Here is a 24,868-nt window from a genome sequence, read left to right as displayed (position 1 = left end):
AAAAAGAGTTAAGCGTGTTCCATTAGCGTGTAAGGTTCCTTGGAAGATGAATAAGTGCTCAATTTGCAAGCAACCTAGCCACAAGAGAAGCAGTTGCCATAATCGATCACATACAGATCCAGAAAATTAGGTTCGAATTGATCAGTAGCAAGAAAGCAAGCAATCTACAAATAAGATTGGATCGCTTAAGCAACATAAGATCGCTTAAGTGATCGGCTGTTATCTGCAGATCTGAACATCAGATCACTTAAGCGACCTCAAGCGATCTAATGTTCAGATCTGTAGATAAAAGATCATTGCTTAAGTGATCTATGGTCGCTTAAGTGATCTTTTCTTATATGCAGATCTGACAAGCAGATCGCTTAAGCGACCGAAGATCGCTTTAGCGATCTGATGAAGTTATTATGTTTCTCTCTTGTGGTGCATTAAACTGATTTTATGTCCCTGTATTTCTAGGTATGTCATCAAGAAGAATGATGAAATCGAGAGAGTTGCCAAGGCCAATCGTTGAAGAGTTGTTGTTTTCAATTTTTATGTCTTAAATTTAATTGGTATCTTGAATAAATCATCCTTTATAATGTATTAAATCAAATTAATAATTTCTCATTTTCATCCATTTTAAAAAAGGTTTAAGTAAGTAAAATTTTGCATATTACCTCTGTACGGCACTGATTGCTGCCCAAAGAAGTAAGACAGGCAAAATAAATATTATCAACATAATTGTCATATCAAGTCAATCAATCAATCAATTTATTGAATTAGTCACAAATGTGGCACGTTAGTAGAAATGTACCTCATTTCACAAATATGGATGGTTATGATTGAATATAGAGCTCACCCACAATACGGAATATAATTTCTCACTTAAATGTGCACAATATAAAAAGATCGGCAAGATAAGAAACAAAATGGGCTTGGTTGCTTAAGCGATCATGAATCTCTTAAGTGACCAAGGCCAAAATTGAAGAATCGCTTAAGTGATCTTGATTCTGCTTAGACATAATCGCTTAAGTGATCTACGATCGTTTAAGCGACTAAAGGTAAAAGTAAAGAATCGTTTAAGTGAGACATTAAATTGCTTGAGCGATCGTGCACTTGGGGTGACTTGATTTTGTCTTGGACATGATCGCTTAAGCGACCAAGCATAAAAGTCAAGAATCGCTTAAGCGATCATGCACCTAAGGTGACTTGATTCTGCCTTGGACATGATCGCTAAAGCGATCAAGGGTAAAAGTAAAGTATCGCTTAAGTGATCTTGGTCCTGGCTTGTACATGATAGCTTAAGCAACTAAGGCTAAATATACTAGATTGCTTAAGAAACACCTAAAATTGCTTACGTAATCCAGTATAGTTGGATGACTTTTATTTGGCCTTAGACAAGATCGCTTAAGCGATCAAAGCTAAATAAACAGGATCGCTTAAGCGAAACCATATATCGTTTAAGCGATTAAAGGTAATTTACTTTGGTACTTTAAAAACATTAAAATTTGATTTATATAGAATCATTCTATACTTTAATATTTCTTTTTCATGTTTATGTACAGACATAAAAGAATTAATTTAATTAAAATATAATTTTGAATAATGGTCCACTGAACTAATCGTGGACAGATCATGGTCCACTGAACTAGTCGTACAGTCAAAATTGAAGCTTATTTCAATCTAATCATTCTCAAATACATCATCCATATTTATGAAATGAGGTACGTTTCTACTAACATGTCACGCTAGTGTGGCATGACATTCATCCATATATCATACGGTTGTAACCTTAATATGTGTTGATAGAATTAGGTTCCAAATAATCCTTCTTAATTGGCCTTAATAAGTGTTAGTAACTGATGTCGCTTAACATTAATGTTAATAATCATGTGATGTTGTGAACGTCTGAAGTTCACATTAACATCATTTAATATGGGGTTGACAACCTACTCCAAAAAAAAAAAAAAAAAGGAATCGCTTAAGCAATCTTATCATTGCTTAAGCGATTAAGTGTTTATAAGCTTTCATCGCTTAAGCGATAATGTTAATTGCTTAAGCGATCTTGTGAAAGGCATAATAAAAATAATTCGAATACACTTGATTGCTTAAGAGATTTCATTTCTCGCTTAAACGATCATGTATATTTAGCCTTAGTCGCTTAAGCGATCTGGTACAATTGCTTAAGCGATCTGGTACAATTGCTTAAGCGATCACGTACAAGCAAGAATCAAGATCACTTAAGCGATGCTTCACTTTTACCCTTGGTCACTTAAGCGATCATGTCCAAGGCAGAATCAAGATCACTTAAGCGATACTTCACTTTTACCCTCGGTCGCTTAAGCGATCACGTACAAGGTAGAATCAAGATTTGTCCAGATGCACGATCGCTTAAGCGATTTACTGTCTCACTTAAGCGATTCTTCGCTTTTACCCTGGTTCCCTTAAGCGATTTGGGATCGCTTAAGCGATCAATTCCAAGGTAGAATCAATATCTGCCCAAATGCACGATCGCTTAAGCGATTTATGGTCTCGCTTAAGCGATTCTACGCTTTTACCCTTGGTCGCTTAAGCAATTTAATGTCGCTTAAGCGATCAAGTCTGAGGCAAAATCAAGATCTTCCAAAATGCATGATCACTTAAGCGATTTATGGTCTCGCTTAAGCAATTCTTCACTTTTACCCTTGGTCGCTTAAGCGATAAGCGATACCAAATCGCTTAAGCGATCAAGTCCGAGGCAGAATCAAGATCTTTCCAGATGCATGATCGTTTAAGCAATTTATGGTCTTGCTTAAGTGATTCTTCACTATTACCCTTGGTTGCTTAAGCGATTTGGTATCGCTTAAGCGATCAAGTCTGAGGCAGAATCAATATCTGCCCAGATGCATGATCGCTTAAGCGATTTATGGTCTCGCTTAAGCAATTCTTCACTTTTACCCTTGGTCGCTTAAGCGATACCAAATCGCTTAAGCGATCAAGTCCGAGGCAGAATCAAGATCTACCCAGATGCATGATCGTTTAAGTAATTTATGGTCTCGCTTAAGCGATTCTTCACTTTTACCCTTGGTCGCTTAAGCGAGATCAAGTCCATTGCAAAAAAAGATCTGCCCAAATGCATGATCACTTAATCAATTTATTGTCTCACTTAAGCGATCTTGTAAAGAAAACCCTTGGTCGCTTAAGCGATATATGTAGTCGTTTATATATCGCTTAAGCGATCATGGGCAATACATATTTTTTCCAGCTTTTCTCCTAAATTTTGACAAACTAAAATCATGAATACATAGTAATTCCATATTTTCTCCTGAAGTTAACAACCTAATTGCATCAACACATCAATGCCATGTAACAAGAATACTAAATAAACTCAAACTCAAACTCAAAAGGGAGAAAGAAATATTGAATTGCTTTTATACAAATCTAAAATGTGTCAATTACATTAAATTACAACATTATATACAACAAATAAATGTCCTATATACACCCCAAACAAAAGCAGGGTCAGCAGCCTCCATCCCCCCTCTTCATCATTCTCTTAAGCCACTTTCCCATCCTCCAAATTATCCAGCACACCTTCAGCATCAACAGCAGCAATAACAGCCTCTTCGTCTTCTTCTACAACATCTCTTCCAACATTATCCAGCCTTGGCCTTGGCCACAAAGCATACATAACACCATAACCCAAGTATCAACAGCTTGACGTCTAACAACACCAATTGATCCAATTCAAGACAATCCAATTATTCAAGACAATCCAATAAGACAGCATCACATCAACTACAAAATTCTAAGTCCAACTTTCGTATCTTTTGATGACAACATCAACAATGACTTGGATTAGGTTCTGGTCAGTCAAAAGGGATCCATATGCCCATGGAAGCACTCAACAGCCCAGCGCTCCCGATAGTTGCTCATTGTTTTGTCATTCAAGCCGTCTATCGGGGTGTTGGTTGAAAGATGGATGCATGGATGCATGGAGAATCAAGCATATCATACTATAACAAGTATAGTCATAGTTTAAAAATAAATTTCAATCAAATTGAAATAAGTAAGGTTGAACATGTTACCTTAAGCCCTTAGCAACCTTGGAGACTCTTAATTTCAAGAGAAATTAAGCAAAAGAGTATCCAAACCAAGGGAAGAAGAAATTTGACCAAGAGAGAGATTTAGGGTTCTTAGAGATTTTGATCTCTCCCCAAAAATTGATATATCATTTTCTTTATATAGGAATCCTTGTAAACAATTCAATAATTGTTTTGGACTTCCTTAAACAATTCCATAATTGTTATGAAGTTGTTAAACTTCTTTAAATGATAACATTGGATTAACATTTAATCACAATTAACAATTTAACTCTTAAATTGTTTACATAACAATTTAACCCTTAATTGTTTACAATTACAACCCCTTGTAAAATCCAATTTAATATAAAGAAAATGTTTAATATAAATAAATTTATTACCCTCGGTAGGTGCTAGCCAACCTTGGATAATCAACTCTCTTTGGCTATTTTTCCATTCTCCTTAGTTTTTATGTGTGACCTCTTAGGTTCACTATGGCCTAACCGTGGGCCTAATATCACAGTTTATTTTGATATGTTTTGTCATAACTCTTTATGAACAAAACTCCCACTGATTATGGTAGGCATCTAGCAATGCTCCATAACCCCTAAGTCACAATAAAGATATACTCCAACAAACCTTTTACAATCAAACACGTTGTATAATCAAATCCTTCCGTTGTCTAATCCCAATTAAGAATGGATTCATGGTATGTCAAAATCCTTATCTTAATTTTAATTCAATACATATGGAACGTGTCACCATGAAACAACCTTTCATGTAACATTTTATATACCCCGGCCGGAGATTTCCCTTTTCCAATGTATCTTGACATTTGTCTAGGAACTTGATATCAATCTATACCAAGTCAACGGATCCCATCTTGACTATCACTTGTCCTCACACATAAACAACACATGGCCAAATCGGCTTATTAACACATGGCATGATTAGCCTCATGTTTATACACCATATGAACCATATGCGTTTATGCAGAATCCAACCGTGATATCTCAGGTCTAAGGATTAATAATTATCCCTAAGTACGATCTTATGATAAATCATTGACTACATTTTAAATGTCCATGTGATTCATCATAAATGGTCATATTCGATAAAACGTTCACTAACCGCGTATCCATGCTAATGCCCTAGTGATATAACTTTTATAATCACCCACACCAATACCATCACATGATATTCTACGAGGCATTCAACATGCCTACTATGATATATTATTGCCCAATTAATATTACCTATGTAGGGATACTTTGAGATTTGATCTTCTAAAGATTTGTATCATCCGGACATTTCACATGTAATACTAATATATAAATGAAGCAATAAACCACATGTGAAATAAGAACACTTTCTTCTATTGATAAGATAAAATGTATAACAAACTATATACATTCACATATATTACAATATATATGCCTTGGAACCGATGACATGATGGTTCCTAGCATACACTAAACAAACTCCCACTTGCACTAGCCAATCGTGTGGTATCTAATACCCTCTTCTCAAGATGATGATCTAATTGCTTCTGTGTCATCGCTTTAGTAAGTGGGTCAGCTCATTATCCGCTGAAGGTGTTTTCGCACCAAATTTCTCCAGCTTTAACAAGCTCTCTCAAAAATGTATTTATGCTGAATATGTTTTGATTTTTGGTGTGCTCTTGGTTCTTTTGCTTGTGCAATAGCACTATTTTGTCACAAATAAGGTTATCGGATAACTCTGTTCAGAACCAGTCAAGTTCGCTACAAATTTACGTATCCACCACACTTCTTTTTCTGCTCTAAAGCAGCAATATATTCAGCTTCTGTAGTGGAGTCGCAGTGGTCATTGTTTGGAACTTTTCCAACTAACTGCTCCTCCATTACTGTAAAGATGAATCCGGATGTAGACTTTCTATCATCCACATCTGATTGAAATCAGAATCTGAGTATCCGTGGATTTTCAATTCTGAACCTCCATAACTCAGTATTAAATCTTTAGTTCTTCTCAAGTACTTAAAGATTGTTTTAACTGCTGACCAATGTTTCTCTCCTGTTTGATTGTACTGCTTGCAATACTTACAGCATAAGCTATCAGCCTTGTACATAGCATTGCGTACATAAATTACCCACGCCGAAGCATAGGAATTATGCATCCGCTGTCGATCCTGACAGTCTTAGGACTCTATCCTTAGAAAGATGTAGTCCATGACCGCAAGGCAAAAAACCTCTTTGGAGTCTTGCATGTTGAACTTTTTCAACATTTTCTCTATATACATGCTTTGAGATAACCTTATCAATCCTTTCGCTCTATTCTATGGATGCGAATTCCTAGGTGTAATTTGCTTCTCCCAATCTTTTATTGAGAAAGCTTTTGACAACCACATCTTACTTCAATTATCATGCCAATATCATTTCCCATTAATATATGTCTCTACATATAATATAGAAAATCATGACATGATCTTTTATCCACGTTTACACATGGTTCATCCGGATTCTTTATGAAACCAAAAGTTTTGATTCTTCATCAAATGGATATTCCAGCTTCTGGAGCTTGCTTCAATCCATAAATAGATCATGCAATTTGCACACTTTATGTCTCTCAGCATTGGATACAAAACCTTCAGGTTGTTGCATATATATGTTTTCCTCTAAATCCTTGAGGAACGCGGTCTTACATCCATTGCCAAATTTCATAATCATAATGTCTGCTATGGCTAGCATGATTCATGGATTTAAGCTGCAACTAGTGAGAAAGTTCCTCATAATCCACCCTTGTTTCTATATACCTTTCGCTACCAGTCTAGCCTTATGGTCTCTACCTTTCCATCTGCGCCAACATTTCTCTTGAAGACCCATTTAAAAACCAATAGGAACTATTCCTTCTGGAGGATCAACAAGTGTCCAAACTTGATTAGTGTACATGGATTCTATTTCAGAATTCATCACTTCTAGCCATCTTCCAAATCGATATCTAATATCGCCTCTTCATAAGTTTTAAGATCATCTTCATGATCAACTTCTCCACTGAAAAAGATTCAAAAACTTTTCATGTAAAAAGCCATAATATCCTCTGGAGGTCGAGATATTCCAAAGATTTACGAGCTGGAACCATTGTGTCTGCATTGAAGGTTCTTGCTCTGGTTCACCTATCTGAGTATGATCGATTTGAGACTCTTCAGAATATTCTTTGAGTTCAATTTTTCTTCCTGCACCTCTTTCTTCTAAGAATTCTTTCTCAAGGAAATGTGCATTTCTACTGATTAAAATTCTTTGATCAGTAGGGAAGTAAAAATAATATCTAACTTTCTTTAGGAAATCCTATAAATCGACCTTTTTCAGATCTTACGTCCAACTTGTCTGTTTTAACAATCTTGACATAAGCTGGACAACCCCAGATATTTAATAGTTAAGACTAGGTGGTTTGCCATACCACACTTCATATGGTGTTTTCTGGACTGATTTAGATGGTGCTCTATTTAAAATATGCACTGCTGTTTGTAAGGCATACCCCCACAAGTAATCGTAAGTCCGTAAAAGTCATCATCGATCGCACCATATCCATAAAGTATATTTCTCCTTTCAGATATACCATTGTGTTGTGGTGTAAATGGAGGAGTTAATTGTGATTAATCCCATTTTCTTTTAGAAATCCGAAATTCTATACTTAAGTATTCACCTCCATGATCTAATCGTAGAATTTTAATACTCTTTCCAGTTTGTTTCTCTACTTCATTCTTGAATTCTTTGAATTTTTCAAAAGTATCTGTGATTGTATTTCATTAATACAAATACCCAACCTTGATAATCATCAGTAAAGGTAATGAAGTAGTGAAAACCTCCTCTAGCCATTTCATTAATGGTCCACTGCATCTGTATGTATTAATTCCAACAATTCTTTGGCCCTTTCCCCTTTACTTTTAAAGGGTGACTTGGTCATTTTTCCTTGAGACAAGATTCACAGGTCGAATAAGGTTCTGACCCTGAACTTTAAAAGTCCACTTTCTCCTAACTGGATTATTCTTCTGTCTCCAATGACCTAGTCTATAATGCCAAAGTATTTAAGATTACTTTCATTTCGAGTTTGTTTATTAGTAATGGAATTCATTATCCTATGCCCATTTAATTCTAGCACATACAAACCATTTGTATTGATAGCTTTGCCAACAAGTTTATTTCCCAAAATAAACTAAACATTCATTTCTATTGAACTGTATACTGTAACCATATTTACATAATACAGAAACAGAAATTATATTTCTAGTGGCTTTAGCAAAATACAGGACATTGTACAAATACAAAATGTGTCCTGATGGAAGCCTCAAACTACATGTTCCCATGGCTTCGGCAGCAACATTTGTTCCATTCGCCATTCTTAACATGACTTGATCTTTTGCTAAAGCAGAACTATTCTGCAGATCCTGCAAACAAACACAAATATGTGAAGTAGCAGCTGAATCCAATATCCAGGTTGAATTATTTGAACTAACATTTAATTCAAATTCAATAACATAGCATTGGGACACACCTGATCCAGTCTTCGCAATGTGAGCTTTAGCCTTCTTAAGACTTTCTAGATAAAGAGGACAATTCCTCTTCCAGTGCCCACTTTCTTTACACCAAAAGCATTGGCGATGCTTTAACGCCATGTATTTTTCTTGCAGGGAGTCCACGGTTAGCTATCCCCACAGATAAGCATTAAAGAAGTTCATGTTGCTTGCAAACTTCACCCAATCCATATTAACGGCTTTTGTTGAGTAAGAAGCCATTAGGATTGAATGCACAAACCATATCAGCCTCTTCTCCTAACCTCTCCTCTAAATCGCGTCCCATAATAGACGTCTTCCCGGCCCCTTCGAAACCTTTTTAGCTAAGTTATCAGCTACCCTACTCTTCTTTATTCTCTCTTGCTCTTCTGCATTTGGAAATGCCCCACATCTTAAGCCTGTCATTAGGGCATATTCTATCATCCCAAAATGTAATGGCTTCCCATCCACCACGAACCACGTTTCATTTTTTTTTTTTTTTTTTTTAACTGGGTGCAGCAACATATAATGCACTCCCTGCCCCAAAAATGCCTTTTTCCATTTTTCTTTGATGTTCACAAAATAACCAAAACAACTCTAATTGGTCCATGCCCTTCTTTTGTTCTTGTAAAATCTCCATTATTCTTGTAAAAACTTGCCAACTCGACCTAACTGTCACCCTTACGGGGAAGTACGGTATCTTATCTCTTACAACCTCCAACCCATAATCTTTATAATCTAGGCTTCGGAAAATCTGCACAATTGATATAAACTAAATATCAGCAAAAAAAAAAAAAAGAAACCAAAACAACCAATAGGCTGCCAATTTGGGGGATATGGGCTTTGAGGGCATTGGGGAGTGGGTGTTTTTGGCCTCCAAAGGACCGGAGAAGCCAATGCAAGCCCTATAGAGGCTGTTGTGGCAGGTTACATGAGGTTGGAAGGCTGAGGATGACAGGAGGTGGCAGAATAGGGGATTGTAGGGCAGCCCTCCAGCCCCCCTATTCCGCCACCTCCTACCATCCCCAACCCTCCAACCACCCACAAACAACCTCCATATGGCCTCTCTTACCTTCCCGCATCCTCTGGAACCCAAACAAAGCCACTCCCCCAATGCTTGCCAACTGCTTAACAAAACGCCACAATCACCATAACAATAAAACCAACTACATATCCCCCAAATTCGCACAAATCAATCAAATTTCTCATCAAATTCAAAACAACAAGTAAAAAAAAATACCTTTTCTTCACCGGCATCCTCCTCCTTGCCTAAATTCTCGCTAGCGTCCTCCTCTTCAGAACTATTTTTCGATTCTTCTCTCTATTCTTGTATCGTCGTTGTCTCCTCTGCCTCTAAACCACCTTGACTCATCAGATGATCCACCAGAGCCTCTTCTTCAACAGTCTTTGAACTGCCGCCGCCGTCGGAGTCTAGGATTTGGAGTGGGGTTAGGTTTTCCTCCTCTTTGTGAATATCAACCATGATTTTGTGTAAGGAAGCTTTAGAATTGAATATTTGCCAGAAATAGGGCACTTTTGTCACCAAAAATCATAGAGAAATCAAAGGTGTTCGTCAGTCCTTTTTTTGGGTATATGGCTCAATTAAGCAATTTTGAAGGGTGGGGGTCGTTTTTAATTTTCAAAATTTAAACAAACTTTCTTTAATTATAATATTACCCATAATATTTAAATCTTTTCAGTTTAACCCGTTTTACATGTTTAATGAATCCTAAGTGTGCCACATAAATTTTTCTAAATTAAAAAAAATTACAAATATTTTCAAGGTCATTTTTTTAAATGCAAACTTGGGAGGTCTGGCCAGTTAAATTTCCTCCTCATATTTTAAGTTATTCAAAGTAGGGGTGCATATGAGCTGAGCCGAGCCAAGTAATGGTTGGCTCTAGCTCAACTCGATAATAAAAATGCTTAGCTCGAGGTCGACTCGGCTTGGCTCGATATAAGGCCGAGCCAAGCTTGATTAAATCTGCAGAACAAAATGAAAACTGCTCTTGTCTTCCGCTATTTTTTCAAACAAAAATCAAACACTTTGGGTGAAAAAAAAACCAACTTATTAACAATAACAATTGGTATTCTCATAACAAACCAAAATTGAAATTCAAAAATGCTGATAATATGATAAAACGAAAAATTATACAGAATTCAATCGTTCAATTAAAATCTCTATCCAACAAAAAACTTGATATAAGTCTACACTTTTTCGATATTAAGGTCCCAGTAGTCTTTTCCTACACATCTCCAAAATAGCATGCGAAAATTAATTTTCCAAGAATTATGCTATTCCTTGTAGGAAATATGTTGTTCCTTTCCTTTCAGAGCACTTGAAGGCTACACTTTCAAACAACCCACCTCTCCAACCAAAGAGAGCAATGTCAAGCACCCACCCAGCCTACTATCCCTCTCCAACCACCTACACACAAAACATGGTAACAAGCAAACCAAAGAGGAAGCAATTTGGGCACAATCAACCTAGCCTCAAAAAACCAAAAAACATCATTCAAAGCAAAACCATTAAGCATTCACTAAAATCGGTTTCATCAATATAAAAAAGGGTCCAACAACAACATTCAAAGCAAAATACAAGGAAACATGCATATGGAATTAAGTCCATATGAAACAAAAAAACTAGACTATTAGACCAGTAGCTTCTCTCGCAACCACCTAACCCACACAGCAAGCACCCAAACATATTGCAGTTCCATTTGGCTACCAAATAAAAAAAGAAATAATTGCATCAGAAAAAATTGGAAGCATTTACCACCAATAATTCACAATAAGCCAAGGTTATATAATTACCATCCATCCATCTAATTGAGCCACAACCAAACTACAAAATTACAATTACCATGAGTCATGCAAACAAAAAGATATCAGTTTTTAGAAACTAAAACTATAGAACTTACACAATTGCATGCACGTTAACTAATGGATTAATATTAATACTAAGTAATTTCTCATAAACAGTACAACATTTACTATCACTAACATGTCAAGATTCCATGCAACTTTGGTTGGAAGTCAAAATTGCTCATTTGTCTTATCCCTCTAAACAACAACAAGGAAAACAAATTGATTTAGTACGAATAATGTTAATAAATGACCAAATAAATACAAAATTTTAGTAAATTCCATAATGGAAGTATGAAACTTACTTTGTAACTTTTCTTTACTCCATAAAGATTACGACACCAACCACCACCACAGAGTAGCACTTGCACGGTATCAGGAGACAACAATGATTGATAAGTGTCAATAACTCGACTTCCAACACTGAAAGTTGCCTCCAAAGCGACTGTGGTAATTAGAATGGCAAGTATTTCACGACCCATCATGGATAAGATACGATAGTTCATTTGATTAACCTTTCACCACTCTAACTTATCAAAAGAACTATCATCCTCGTCCCATCACTAGAAGGAAAAAGGCCTTTCTTGACAGAATTTCTTGACTGTTTCAAAAAAGGGTCAAAAAATATTTTCCTTGATTGCTTTTTAACTATCAAGGATTTGAGACAATATTTGACTATTTTAGCTAATCCTTGACTGTTATTGTGTTAAAATTAAGAGGTGCAATCTAATTCCTTGACTGTTATAGTCTTAATCCTTGATAATGTTTAACTGTCAAGGATTAAATTAAAAAAAAAAAAAAAGTCTCAAATTTGGCTCCAAGGCTTCCCACCTAAAATTTGCTAAGGCAAAATTTTCCGCCCAAACCAAAACACACAAGTCCCTTCCCATCATTATCAACACTCAAAACCCATTTTCCCCCAAAATTCTACGAAGTCAAAAACAGGGCAAGAAAATTGCCGCCAAAAACCAAAGTGTCTTCCACCCATATCTTCCCACCCAAATCTCCTCTACTAAACTAATTAGAGCCCGTAAACCCTAAATCTCCTCCCCTAAATTGACCAAGTTTCTTCCACTAAATCGTCGAAATCTCTTCCCCTGAGTTGCCAAAATCTCTTCCTCTGAGTCATTGAAATCTCTTACATCGATTGTTTTTGCAGTTCCCGATAGTAGCAATAATCAGTGAAGTCATCACTTTGCCACCTCCGCCACTGCAAACCATCACCAGTAAGATTGTTATTTTCTGCTTAAAATCTTTTCGTGCCTTCACTAATTTTGGGTGAGAATAATACATGCATTGCTGCTATCTTTTGATTTAATGTGAGAATAATGTCAGATTGTGAGAAATCTTTTTGTGTCTTTGAATATGCGCTGGACAGAGTCTTTTCTTGGGTGTTTGTGGTTTATACTGGTAGCAGCCGAACGGGCCTTCGTTTACACCTTAAAAACAGTATCAAATTTATTCTTCATGATTTTGCAATGATTTGCTTTTTGTCAAGGTTCACTTTTGAAATTGTTATCATTGATTAATTATTTTTCTGACAACCATCCAAGAGTATTGAAAATGTTGTGTGGAATTCTGATACTTGCTTTGAAAGAGAACCTCTGTTCCCTTTTCCTTTTACATCATTTGTTCAAGCTAATGCTGAAGCTTCAAAAGAAAAAAATCCCTCATCTACCAACACAGTACCATCTTCTCCCAATGAGCAACCACACTGGCAATTACACTTGTCGAAAGTACAAAAAAGCAATTAGTTGCTTTAGTCCCTAAGGAAATTTTCAAGTTAGTGTAGAGGTTTTTTCCCCTTTTTAATCCATCATTATTTCCATACAAGCCACCCCCTATGGCTGTTGCAAATCGGGTGCTTTTTACTGATGCAGAGGATGAGTGAGTTTCATGCTTCTTTGCCTTTTCTTTGGTGACTAACTGACTTCTTCACTAAATCGGTTTCTTCTAATTTTCCTGTTTATATTGAAATTTAATATAGATTGTTAGCACTGGGGATGATGGAATGGAATATAATTCATACTGGAAGGCAATTCAGCAACACTTTCTTCCTTGCAAAACTAAACATCAAGTAGCTATACCTTGTTCTGTATAACAAAGTACAACATTTCCTAGTAATTTTTATTTATAAAAAAACTATAAACTTTTCATTGCATGTGCTTGTCCATAAGTCATGCATTTTCTGCTAAGGAATAACGAAATAATATGTTGTAGCAAAGAATAGGCTAGTCACCTTCACTCTTTTTCCCCCCTCCAAACTGCTATATGTACAGAAAACTAATATTTACTTTTGAAACGAGGTGTTCTGGTGACTGGCTTTCTAAAATATTATATGGCTAGTAGCTTATGATATGTATATATATAGTACTATTTTATAAGATCCTTCCTGGTTAAAATTTCATGAACATTTATTTTCTAGAAGCATTCAAGGTCTCACTATTGTTTTTTTTTTTTTTTCATCCATTAAAAGATGTGGTACTTCCTCTACCCAAGGATTAAATTTACTATAGTGATACATTTTTGAAAGTTTTCTTTGAAAAGCCTTAGCATTTGCTGTGAATAATTAATAGAAACTCTCATTTTGCTTTCGTTGTTGCTTTATTATCTAATGAGTAGAGGACAATGACATTTATGGCATACTGAATGTTGTTAACCCTTCTTGTGATTCACAACTCCTTGTTGATATAATGTGACATTCTGTATATTAATCCTTTTGAGATACCTATTTGGTGTCTACGCGTAAAGAGATGTTACAATTTTTGACCAAAAGTGAGTGAAATAACATGTTCTAGTTGATCCAAAACTATGAGTATGCCATTAAAGTTATGAGAGCTAGTATTTTACCCTGATATAATTAATAAATATTGATTATCTTTTCATGTGTGGTTAAGGTGTGATTTCTTTGTGATGAGTAAAATGTTCTGGTAGAGCTTTAATTTTAGGGAATTTAGTTTTTGTGTTGGGTTGGATTGATATGGTCACTCCATGCTGCATTTTTCCATTATGGATGTTGTTGGACTATGATCTTTGGTTGACTAGTGTGAAGAACGAGAATTTAATTATAGTGCCATACAACCCAGGTTAGTAATTCATTAATTTCCTTACTTTTAATCTTGTTTGAATAATCTATTTTTAATATTTAAAAACAATGTTAGTGGAGGGTGCTTAGGTGTTATTTGCATGTGAAGAATCAAGTGGTTAGTGGAAGGAATTGTTGGGACTATAGTCTGTTACTTTCCTTTTGTTGTTGATTTGTTAGTGGAGGGGTGGTTATGTGTTATTTGCATGTTAAGAATCTGCAATGGAGGGTGGTTAGACGTTATTTGCGTGGAAGAATCAAGTGTGGAATGGTAATTAGTTGTTGTGTTTGAAGGGATATTGAGTGTTTAAACATTCAAGTAGTAGTTATGTTTGAAGGGATAGTTATGTAGTTGCTGGCGCCTGCATATATTTACGTGTGAAGAATCTGCTTTTTGCTGTGCTTTCTTAGTGAAAAATCGGCATAAATATGGGTTCATCAATTTCAGTTCACTTTTGATCATCCATGATGTTTGTGATTATATTTGATTATTCTGACATACTAGGATTGAAACATTATTGAGAGTGCATCTGTTGCTAAATTGTGCAGTATTCATTGTCTGATTTTAGTCCATAAGATCATATCCCCAAACATGAATTTTGAGTGTGAATCTGAATATAATATACTGTCTTCATGTTGAAATCTTATTTCGTTTTTGTTTTGGGCTGATAAACTCTTGCTTGGTGATTATTCTATTGCTTCTTTGTGGTTGTTGTGTTGGGTACTTATGCAATTTTGTTCATAGGTTTCATTAGGTTCTTGTTGCTATCGACATGAAGACTTTAACTGTGTACTATCTTGATTCCTTGAGGGGAGATATTGGGCAAGATTTATAGGAAGTAGCGCAAAAGTTAGTATTAAGTTAGTATTTCTACTTATGTCATTTTTTAAGCTCTATATAATATCAAATACTATGTGTTAATTTCAGAAGTTGTTTAACTTTCACAGTGGTATCTTAATCCATTCTACTTGGAAGATGTCCAAAAAAGGGGCTAATATCTCGTGGCAAAAAGTATTGGTGCGTAGAATTGTTATTATCAATAGCAATTAATTTTCAGTTATAATGTTGTTTTACCTTTTGAATATTATGCTTACTTCCAAATTAATTTTGTGTAGGGACCCATTCAACCAGGATGCGTTGAATGTGGATTTTATATTATGACATATAGCAGAGAATGTGTTGTCATTGTTGAAAAACAATATTCTTTTTTTTTTTTTTTTTTTTTTTTTGTTCGTTTTGAATAATAAGATATAGTAGATATTTATTTTTTGATTAGTCTTATTGTGTTTACTTTTATAGTTCATGGGGAAAGAAATATACGAAGATGCAGAGGTCGATAAAGTCAGAGTTAAATGGGTGATGTACTTAACAAAACTTTCTTTAGTTATATATTATTGTTTCAGTGATGTCAGAGGCCAATGAGGGCAAAAACTATTTATCAAATGTTTCATTATTGTTTATGCAATATTGTAAAATTTATGTACTATTGTTCAATTTTCTTTACTCAAAACAACAGTAATATATGTATTATTCGATCAATTATTTGATTTCTCATTATATATTGTTGAATGGTCATAATATTATGAAGCATTTCATTCAACAATTCTATAATTTAATACGTAATAATAAAAAAAAAAAATTAACAAACGAAATCTTGACAGTGTGAAAACTGTCAACAATTTGGCTAAAATCCAAAAAAAAAAAAAAAATTTGAAAATTCGGCTAAATCCTTGACAGTTATTGAACTGTCAAGGATTTAGCTAACTATCAAGGATTTGGTTCAAGTTCTACTAAATCCTTGACAGTTATCGAACTGTCATGTCAAGAGGTCCTTGACAGTTTGAAAATTGTCATGAGCCTTTCTTGACAGGGGCTACAATGAAAGTTCAAAAACTGTCATTGTACCCTCCTCTTGACGGGGAATCCCCGTCAAGAAAGTCTTTTTTCCTTGTAGTGCATATCAAACACCCCTCTTCTAGATAACGATCTAACTCAGATTTCTCATGTTGTACCGTTTAAGTTGTCCTAACAAACTGACTAAACTGTGAACCAGTACATTTAGGACATTATACATTCACCCACTCAACCTTACTAATTTCTACAAGTTGTTCACTATTGGAAGATTGACTTTTTGCTACACATTCATCATAAATTTCATACAAGGCAGCCCGCACTTCATCAATTTTTTCTTATGCTTCTTTATCAAGAAACAATTGTGGGTAGGCAAATTGCAACAGCTTCATTTTCATCCTCGGATCCAATACAGCTACAATTGCCATTAAGAAATTGCATTCCCCATAATATTTATCGAATTTTTCTTTCATCGTTCCCACCATTGATCGAATGAAATCATCATTATTAGAACATTTTTCATCTAGCAACTCTTTTATGTCACAAACTTCTTGCAAAAAATAAGTTAGAAGTGGAGTACTCACTTCCTGATATGACATTAGCTGTAAAGTTGAAGGCTTCCAAAATCTCACACACTTTCTCAAGTTTCTCCCAATCTTCATCTAATAGGGCATAAGTAAAGTTATTATCCATTGAAACTAACATTGGAAATACCTCCTTGTACTTAATTGCAAGCACCAACATCTCATAAGTAGAATTCCACCTTGTTTTGCAATGAAGTTGCAGTTTCCGCTGTAGCAACTGCAACATCTAAGTGATCTCAAAAAACATAACTGCTCTGACCTTTGATTGCTTGACACACACAATAGATTGACATATGTCTTGAATGATGGGCTTAATTTGGGAAAGCCCATCCTAAACCATAAGATTTAGTATGTGTGTCGTGCACCGCACATGCAACAACTTCCCACCGCACAATAGCTTCTTGTTTCTTCTAAATTCTCTCTCAAGATCTTGATTGCCGCATCATTACTTGAAGCATTGTTAACCGAGATACTAAACACCTTGTTCTCAATTCCCATTATATTAGACACTTATGAATAGTAGTAGCAATCTCAACACCAGGTCGAGGAGGGGGTATACGAACAAAATTGAGAACACACTTTTGCAACTTCCAATCATTATCTATAAAATGTCCACTGAGAACCATGTACTCAAGATTCTGATTAGAAGAATTCCATAGATCAGTTGTCGAACTAATCTTCTTAATACTCTTAAGCAAATCAAACAACTTCTTCTTTTGTATCTCATACACAGCCACACAATGTTGCTTCAACGCAGTACGTGTTATCTTCTCCCATTGTGGCATACCGCATCTTTGCATCATGTTAAAACCCTCCTTCTCCACAATTGTAAATGGATGCTCATGCATAAGCACCCAATTAGTAGCTAGTTCTCGTATCTTGCTCATATCAAACTTGGCATCTGAAAATGCAAGTGCAAATTGCATTGAGACTTCATTTGTTGAACTGGCTGGCCAGAAAAACAATTGTGCTTGCCTCTGAGTAGCTATTCTCTTCAAACAAGATTTCAAGTGTCTTGCAAACTAAGTTGTGCTCTTGGTCTCCGTTATTGCGAGCTTTGCCTTACAATGAATACACTCTCCATTTGTAGAACCATCCAGTAGAACTACCTCTTTAATTCATTCCAAATCGTTGATGTCTTTGGTCTCTTTTTTTCTCTAAAAAGGATTAACTTGCTCCTCTTTATTACCAGGGCCAGGAGCATCAATATCAGCATCAGTTATGGTACAAGAAATAGGTGTGTTTGTCAGTACCAAGTATCAAATATATCAACTACTGGAAGCTTTCCTAAAGTGGATGGGTGTGTTCGATTGGGGGTGGATGACGGCTCCATGTGAATTAAGAAATCCCTTTGCAAAAATAATATAAACTATGGTATTAATGATCTCACATAGACATTTATATATAGAGATATAATAAGAAAAAGCAAGCCAAATCATATTCACTAAGTCGATTGCATCTTAAAACATGTATAGCACTCATAATAATAGAAACAAAACTTTATCTGCACTAGAATCAATTAATACTATGGTATTAATGATCTCACATGAATTTGGGCAAATTCACTAAGTCGTGGGATGATCGATCTTAATATATCTACTCATAAGTATATTTTGCAACCACCTAAATATTTTTTTATGCTTGCAATGTTCATCTTCAGTGTTGTATATTGTACTGCTTCAGATATATTAAATAATATTTTCATGTATGTATTATGTTGCTCGATATTGTAATCTTGTCTTCATAGATCTATAATTAGACAAACTTCTTCATGTATACATAATACATTTAATAGGTTGGCTATGGTAGTGGATCCAAGTTGTGCATAAATATATATGATGCTTGAAGTCTCAGATATAGAATTGGACCATGGAATCTGCACTAATCATTTTCATGTTCAGATCTTAAAACATGTTTAGCACTCTTAATAATAGAAACAAAACTTGATCTGCACTAGAATCGATTACAGCAAACAAAATATCACAAATAGAGCAAGTAATTAAGAAACGGTAGCTGACCTAAGTTTGTGGTGTCAAGATTCAAGAACCCAAGCTTAATGAAGGGTGGATGACGGTAGGCGTGAGAATCTGTGTTTGCAACAGCTTCTTTGTCAGATTCAAACTTGCAGCAACTCCGATTGAAGGGTAAATGAAGGTTGGTTGTTAGATGGTGGTAGCTGGGTGAAGTTGGATGAAGGTTGGACAACGATGGTGTCTCATATTTGTGGTGTGAAGAAGTGAAGATGATGGTAGAGGAGGTGAAATCAACGAAAATGTCTATATTTTAGCTTTTAGGGAATTTGCGGCTGAGTGAAGTTGTGGTAGGTTTTAGGGAAAATCTGATATACGCAAACTTAATCGATCGAATGAGTAGACGATCTCCACTTACTCGAATGATGTTGCGAGCAACTCGAAGATCTCCACTTACTCGAATGATGTTGCGAGCAACTCGAAGATCTCAAGCTATTCAAGTCAAGCCCAGAAAAGCTCGACACCTTTCTCGAGCTTGAAGACGAGCGGGAACTCGTGAACAACTCGCCTCATCGCAAACCGATCCTAAGCTCGTGACCAATCGAGCCCGAGTAGCTCACGAGCTACTCAGTTTGACTACAGCCCTAATTCAAAGTCATTTTGCAGGGTTAATATAATTATTACAAGAGTAAAATACTTTTTCCCACCCAAGGTCTTCCCTAATGACATTTCACACCCAAAAAGTTTCAATATATCACTTTCCCACCCAACATTTATATTCTACTAATACCCAAAATACACTTCACTTTCTCAGCGGCATTCGATGAGCTACCAGGAGCCAAGGTAGAGGGTTTTTGTAGAGTGAAGGTCGGTGGATCGAACGGTGGTGATTGATTGAATATTCGCCGTTGGAATCAACTAAAAATTAGTTAAGAACAAGAAACCCTAGCTTTTGGTGGCTGGCAATCGGTGAGAAATCAGGTATCGGAGTGAGAGGGGTTTTGTATAGAAGAGACCGGAGGTTCAAATGGTGGTGACAGAGAGAATTTTTGACATTGAAATTAGCCGAAATCAATTTTGGATAGTAACAGAATATTAACTTTATGTGGGAAAGTGGTATTTTGAAACTTGTTGGGTGGAAAAATGTCATTAGGTGGGAAAAAGTCGTTTACTCTTATAACAACCACCCTAAGGTTTTGGAAAGTGATTTTAGATGGTGACTTTAAAGGTATTCTACAATAGAGAGTAAATGGCATGTTCCCACTCGAGGTTTAGCGAAAGCCCAAGTTGAATCCCTAGTTATTATTCTGGATTTCACTCTTAAATTAACAAAAAATTGTTTAATATAACGGTCAAAGGGTAAAAAGGTTATTTGCACTGCATTAAATATGAAATAGAAATAAAAATTTCAAATAACCCACCACAACTAAAATTCCTCTCAAAAGCACCCTCTCTCCAAAAATCAGCCTGTTTTTGGTCGGAATTGCCGACGTCGTCGTCGGAATCAGGAGAAAACTGGCCAAAATCAACTCCTTTTTGAAAATCCAACATTTCCCACGTCGAATTAGCCTTAGATGCCACCGTTTTCGTCGTCACCAACCAATTTTTCGCAAGCCGCCTCCCGTCTTTCTAAGTCAGATTTCGCTTGAATCCGAAGGCCAAATCAAATCTTCCACCACTTTATTAATCGTCGGCCTCTACTTTACAAAACCCCTCAAACCCCGTCACTTGGTTTCCCTCCGATCATCGGCTATGAACGTTGCCTTCTTGCCATTGGGTTTTTGCGATTTGCTCGTTTTAGAACTTTTTGGAGGCTGATTTTTTTGTAGTTTTGTGTTGGTTGTTGCTATTGGGGTGTTGTGTTGTGTTTTTTGGGCTGATTGTGGTTGTTCTTCTAGGTTTCCATCATCCCCCAACCATTCCCAACTCTCCTTCTCTCAGAGGCACGCCAGGTGCTCAAGGAAAAGACCTTCTCAGCGTGCGCTATCACACAATTTGCAACAACCACCCTCCCATCGGCAGGTAATCACAGCTTGGGGTGGTAGGGGTTTTAGAAAGGGGATGCTAGTGGATCAAAATGTGAGGTCCATATAGGTTTTTGTCATCGCAATTGGTCAAAAATCAGCAAGAAACGCGCGATTCCACAACCAGTGGCACCAGCAATTTGGTAGTGTAGAGGGGTGGAAATGATAGAGATTTTGATAAGGGAGGTACGAGGATGTGTTTGGTGGTGTCTAGGTGTTCCAACAACGTTGGAATTAGGCCAATTTGGCTTGAAAACGACAATCGTGAGGTGGAAGAGGAAGATTGAAAAAGAGAGTGTTATTGAAATAAATTTTAAAGTAAGATGGTTATTTTAATTCTATAATTTAGGGGTTAAAAAATAATTTATTAATTTATTTGTTAAGGGTAATATGGTAATAGTATCATTTGCATCTTAAAAATTGCTAATGTTGTTGGTTTAAGGGTCGTAATCTGGAATAAATGCAACTAGGGGTATCAACTGAGGATTTCGCTAAACCTCGGGTGGGAAAATGTCATTCATTCCCCTTCAAATATTGAATATTAGTCATTTACTACCCTTGACACCTGATGCCGTCAAGATAAATTAACAGTTGAAGGGTAAACAACGAATTTTACAATAACAATTAGGGGTAAAACTGGAATGCTGTTCAATATTTTGTATCGATAATAATTAAAAGGAGAAGAAAAAAAGAAACCCAAATTCTCCCGTCTTCTCCACCGTTCATATCTTTTCCACCTAGCCTTTGTGCAATCCACGAAGGCACAAACACAACTTTGGAACAAAACCAGTAATTAAATTTGGTAGATATCAGATTCATCCTCTCTTACCTTTGCATCACCTAAGATATCTCTGGCAACAAGAAACAAAATATTTACTAGAAAACCCACTTCCACTCCCCGATTACCTCATCATTTGCCCCTCTTAAAGCCATAGGCGTTTGAGCAAACGCATCTAGTGTGCAAAAACTTTGATCAATGCATAATAAATCATTGAATTCGGTATATGTCTGGGCTTCTTGGAAGCTTTGATAAAGATTTTAAAGCGAGAGGAAGTGGTTTGGGCTCGGCTTAAGTGGTTGCGATGAAGATAGATTTGGGATTTGCAGCTGGTAAGATTCCGGCCAATTGGTGAAGGGTTGTGCAGGATAGACTTTTACGTTTTGGAACTGAGCTTGGTTCTGCCAAAGTGGATTGAATGCAGAAGACAAACAAGAGAGATTGGTGTATATGGTAGGGATGCAACGGGCCATCAGCGTTGCATCGTGAGCCATTGGTTCGCTAGCGCAAGGCAGGTGCTAAGATGGCGGCAAGGCTACGATGTATTCGCCACCACCATAGGTATCTTTTAAATTTGGAGTTCGTGAAGGGGAGAGGCGTGAGAAGAAACGGGAAAAGGAGTTTTTTTTTTTTTTCAATAAAAGCAATAGGGTATAATAGACATTTTATATTAATTTGACGGTGACCTAACGGATTTCGTTAATGAGTGTAGTTTTTAACAACTTCTCTAAAATTTGAGGATGGTTTCGTTCAATACCCCCAAAGTCAGTATTTAACCTTCACCTTCTAAAACTTCAGGGTGATTGGTGTAATCAACCTTCATTTTGAATGTTTCATAATTGTAACTTCTCCATTGAATCCATTTACCTGTTAGTCTGTTACATTAAATATTGGATCTGAAAATGTTGTTACTTATATGGAACATTATAGTAATTTAAGGAGAATGGATAACTATGTTATAATCAATGGTGTCACATATTGAGATTTTAAATTGGGATCTAATTTTGTAGACATAATATTACTATAAATAAATATATATTTATAATATTAAATCATACATTTATAAAATAAAATTATGATATTACAAAATAGACTTCTCAAAATACGAATATAACATAAGACTTAAAGATTGTAATTTATAGTTTAACAATGTAGCTATGTTTTTATGTTAAGCAACATCTTCGGATTACAATTGTGCAGATGGCAGCAAAATCACAACCAGAAGACAACTGCAATCAAGACAACCCAAACTCTTTGCTGCTAAACTTCTGCATCTCTTCCCTGAAAGGAGGCATGGCGGTCTGGCGCAAAGTGACTTGGACCTTAAATCCATCCTTCTTTCCTGCATTTGCTGAGGAATAAGGCAAGAAAAAACAAGGTTCAACACTGCCAAGAAGATGCCTTGAAAGCGGGAAAACAGTAACTGGACCTCCCCAACCAAAGTCCACACTCGAATGGCCTAAGTGCCTCCAATCTGTGAATCCACTCACTTCATTACCCGCTGTGATACCATCTCCAGAATGCAGCTCCTGAAAATCGATAAATGAGCGCACATACTCATCAGTGGTATTGCTTTTGCTCCTCTTAATCAGTTCAGCAGTCTTCCAAAGTGGTTGCTCTACTAGTTCTTTGGCTATAAGCTGCGCGTACATTGGAACACAGCCATTACCCCAATATCCAAAAGGTAGTGGAGGCTTCACTATTTTCCGAACATTGGTTGCATACGCGAACTTCACATTTTCATCTCCAGGAATCCCTGAACATCTGACCCTGTTATATCAACCATAAACTGAGTCAAAGGAGACAATTCACAAGTCACACAATTAATTAATTAATTAATAATAAAAATGTCTATATAAAGTCAAGTTTATTTAAGTGAATCACTAAAATGGACTTACTTGGCTCGCCATAAGAAGGCACCCAAAGCCTCAAACGTGGTAAAACTCAAGCCACAATTCTCGAGCAATGCACGTTTCAACTGATCCAAACACTCATCCGTCACATTAAAGCATTCTCTAACAACTGGTCCAACCGCTTGACGGTACGGTTTAAACCCTTTCTCCAACCTCAAAAACTCCGTAACAGAACCTTCAACCCTCGGTGGATCTCTTGGACCCAACAATCTTGCTCGGTCCCAACCCGGTTGAACCGACACCAGAGCCGCCCCACGCGCCAACTCAGCCACGGCATTGAAAAACTGGGTCGCACCAAGTCCATCACACAAAGCGTGATGTATAGCAGCACCCAGAGTGAACCCACCACACTTGAACACCGTGACCTGTAAAATACACGGATTAAGCAACCCCTCCTCCGAGTCCGGGTCGGGAACTAGTTGCTCCACAAAATCCGAATCCGGGTCGTCAAGATAGTTCAAAGATTCTAGTGTGTAGTCCACAGTGGCATTGACAAGAGGGAGACCCTGGCCCACCTGGCAAAACAGCGAGAGACGTTGGTTGCCGACGTGGCGAAGGGTGGCGGCAAGAGGGTAGTAATGAAGAAGAGCGGAGGAGAGAGCAGTGGCGATGACGAGGAAGGGCTGGGGGTCAGTGGGTTTGTTGTCATATACGCGGAGGTAACGGAAGGTGACACGGAGGTTGGGGTCATTGTCTAGGTGGGAAAGAGGGAGAACGTGGTCATCGTTAAAAGGTGGTGTGGAAGGAAGAATGGATTTTGTTTCTAAGATTTTCACTTGCATCTTTAAAGATGGATTCGCAACAATTGTGTTGTGTTCATGCTTTTGGTTTGAGCTTGAGATTTATGGAGGTGGATTAGTTGATTATTGTGACATGGCGTGAGACACGCTGGGAAGATCAATGAGGGTTGGTGAGAGAAGTTGGTGGGGGAGAAAAGTTAATTTGAAGATAATAAATTGCAAATAATCTGGTTAAGGAGAGTTTTTTGATATAATTATTTGAATTATCATGCTATTGTCTCTTATATGGCACCATTCCACCAACTAAATCCCATGGAATCGAAATCATAATGGGAATCGACCGATTCCTGGGATTTAGAATTAAAATCAGAATGGACTGGTTTCGGTACTTAAGAGTCTGGAATCGGAACCTAAAACATTGGTTTTAGTTTTGAGAAAATTACATCACCCTTCCTGTTCACAAAAATGATAAATACATTTCTAAAAAAT

The 24,868-nt window shown here is 36.5% G+C and overlaps 1 protein-coding gene across 1 annotated transcript; it reads right to left on the bottom strand.

Moving 5' to 3' along the window:
* Nucleotides 1–22,808: 22,808 nt before the first annotated feature.
* LOC116146793 (spermidine coumaroyl-CoA acyltransferase) lies at nt 22,809–24,525 on the bottom strand. Its single transcript, XM_031432273.1, has 2 exons — nt 23,625–24,525; nt 22,809–23,496 (listed from the first exon to the last, which is right to left on the bottom strand). The coding sequence occupies exons 1-2, from the start codon at nt 24,419–24,421 to the stop codon at nt 22,962–22,964; spliced, it is 1,332 nt and encodes a 443-aa protein (XP_031288133.1). The 5' UTR covers nt 24,422–24,525; the 3' UTR covers nt 22,809–22,961.
* Nucleotides 24,526–24,868: the final 343 nt, after the last annotated feature.

This window comes from Pistacia vera, unplaced genomic scaffold (assembly GCF_008641045.1).
Source record: "Pistacia vera cultivar Batoury unplaced genomic scaffold, PisVer_v2 Contig1008, whole genome shotgun sequence".
NCBI lineage: Eukaryota > Viridiplantae > Streptophyta > Magnoliopsida > Sapindales > Anacardiaceae > Pistacia > Pistacia vera.
This window is presented reverse-complemented; position numbering and strand designations above follow the sequence as displayed.

What these genes read in the sequence shown, in the direction of transcription:
- LOC116146793 (XM_031432273.1), bottom strand. Translation starts at nt 24,421, where the DNA reads ATGCAAGTGAAAATCTTAGAAACAAAATCCATTCTTCCTTCCACACCA. An exon ending in GCCTTCTTATGGCGAGCCAA is followed by an intron (nt 23,497 to 23,624) that starts GTAAGTCCATTT and finishes TTGATATAACAG; the next exon opens with GGTCAGATGTTCAGGGATTC.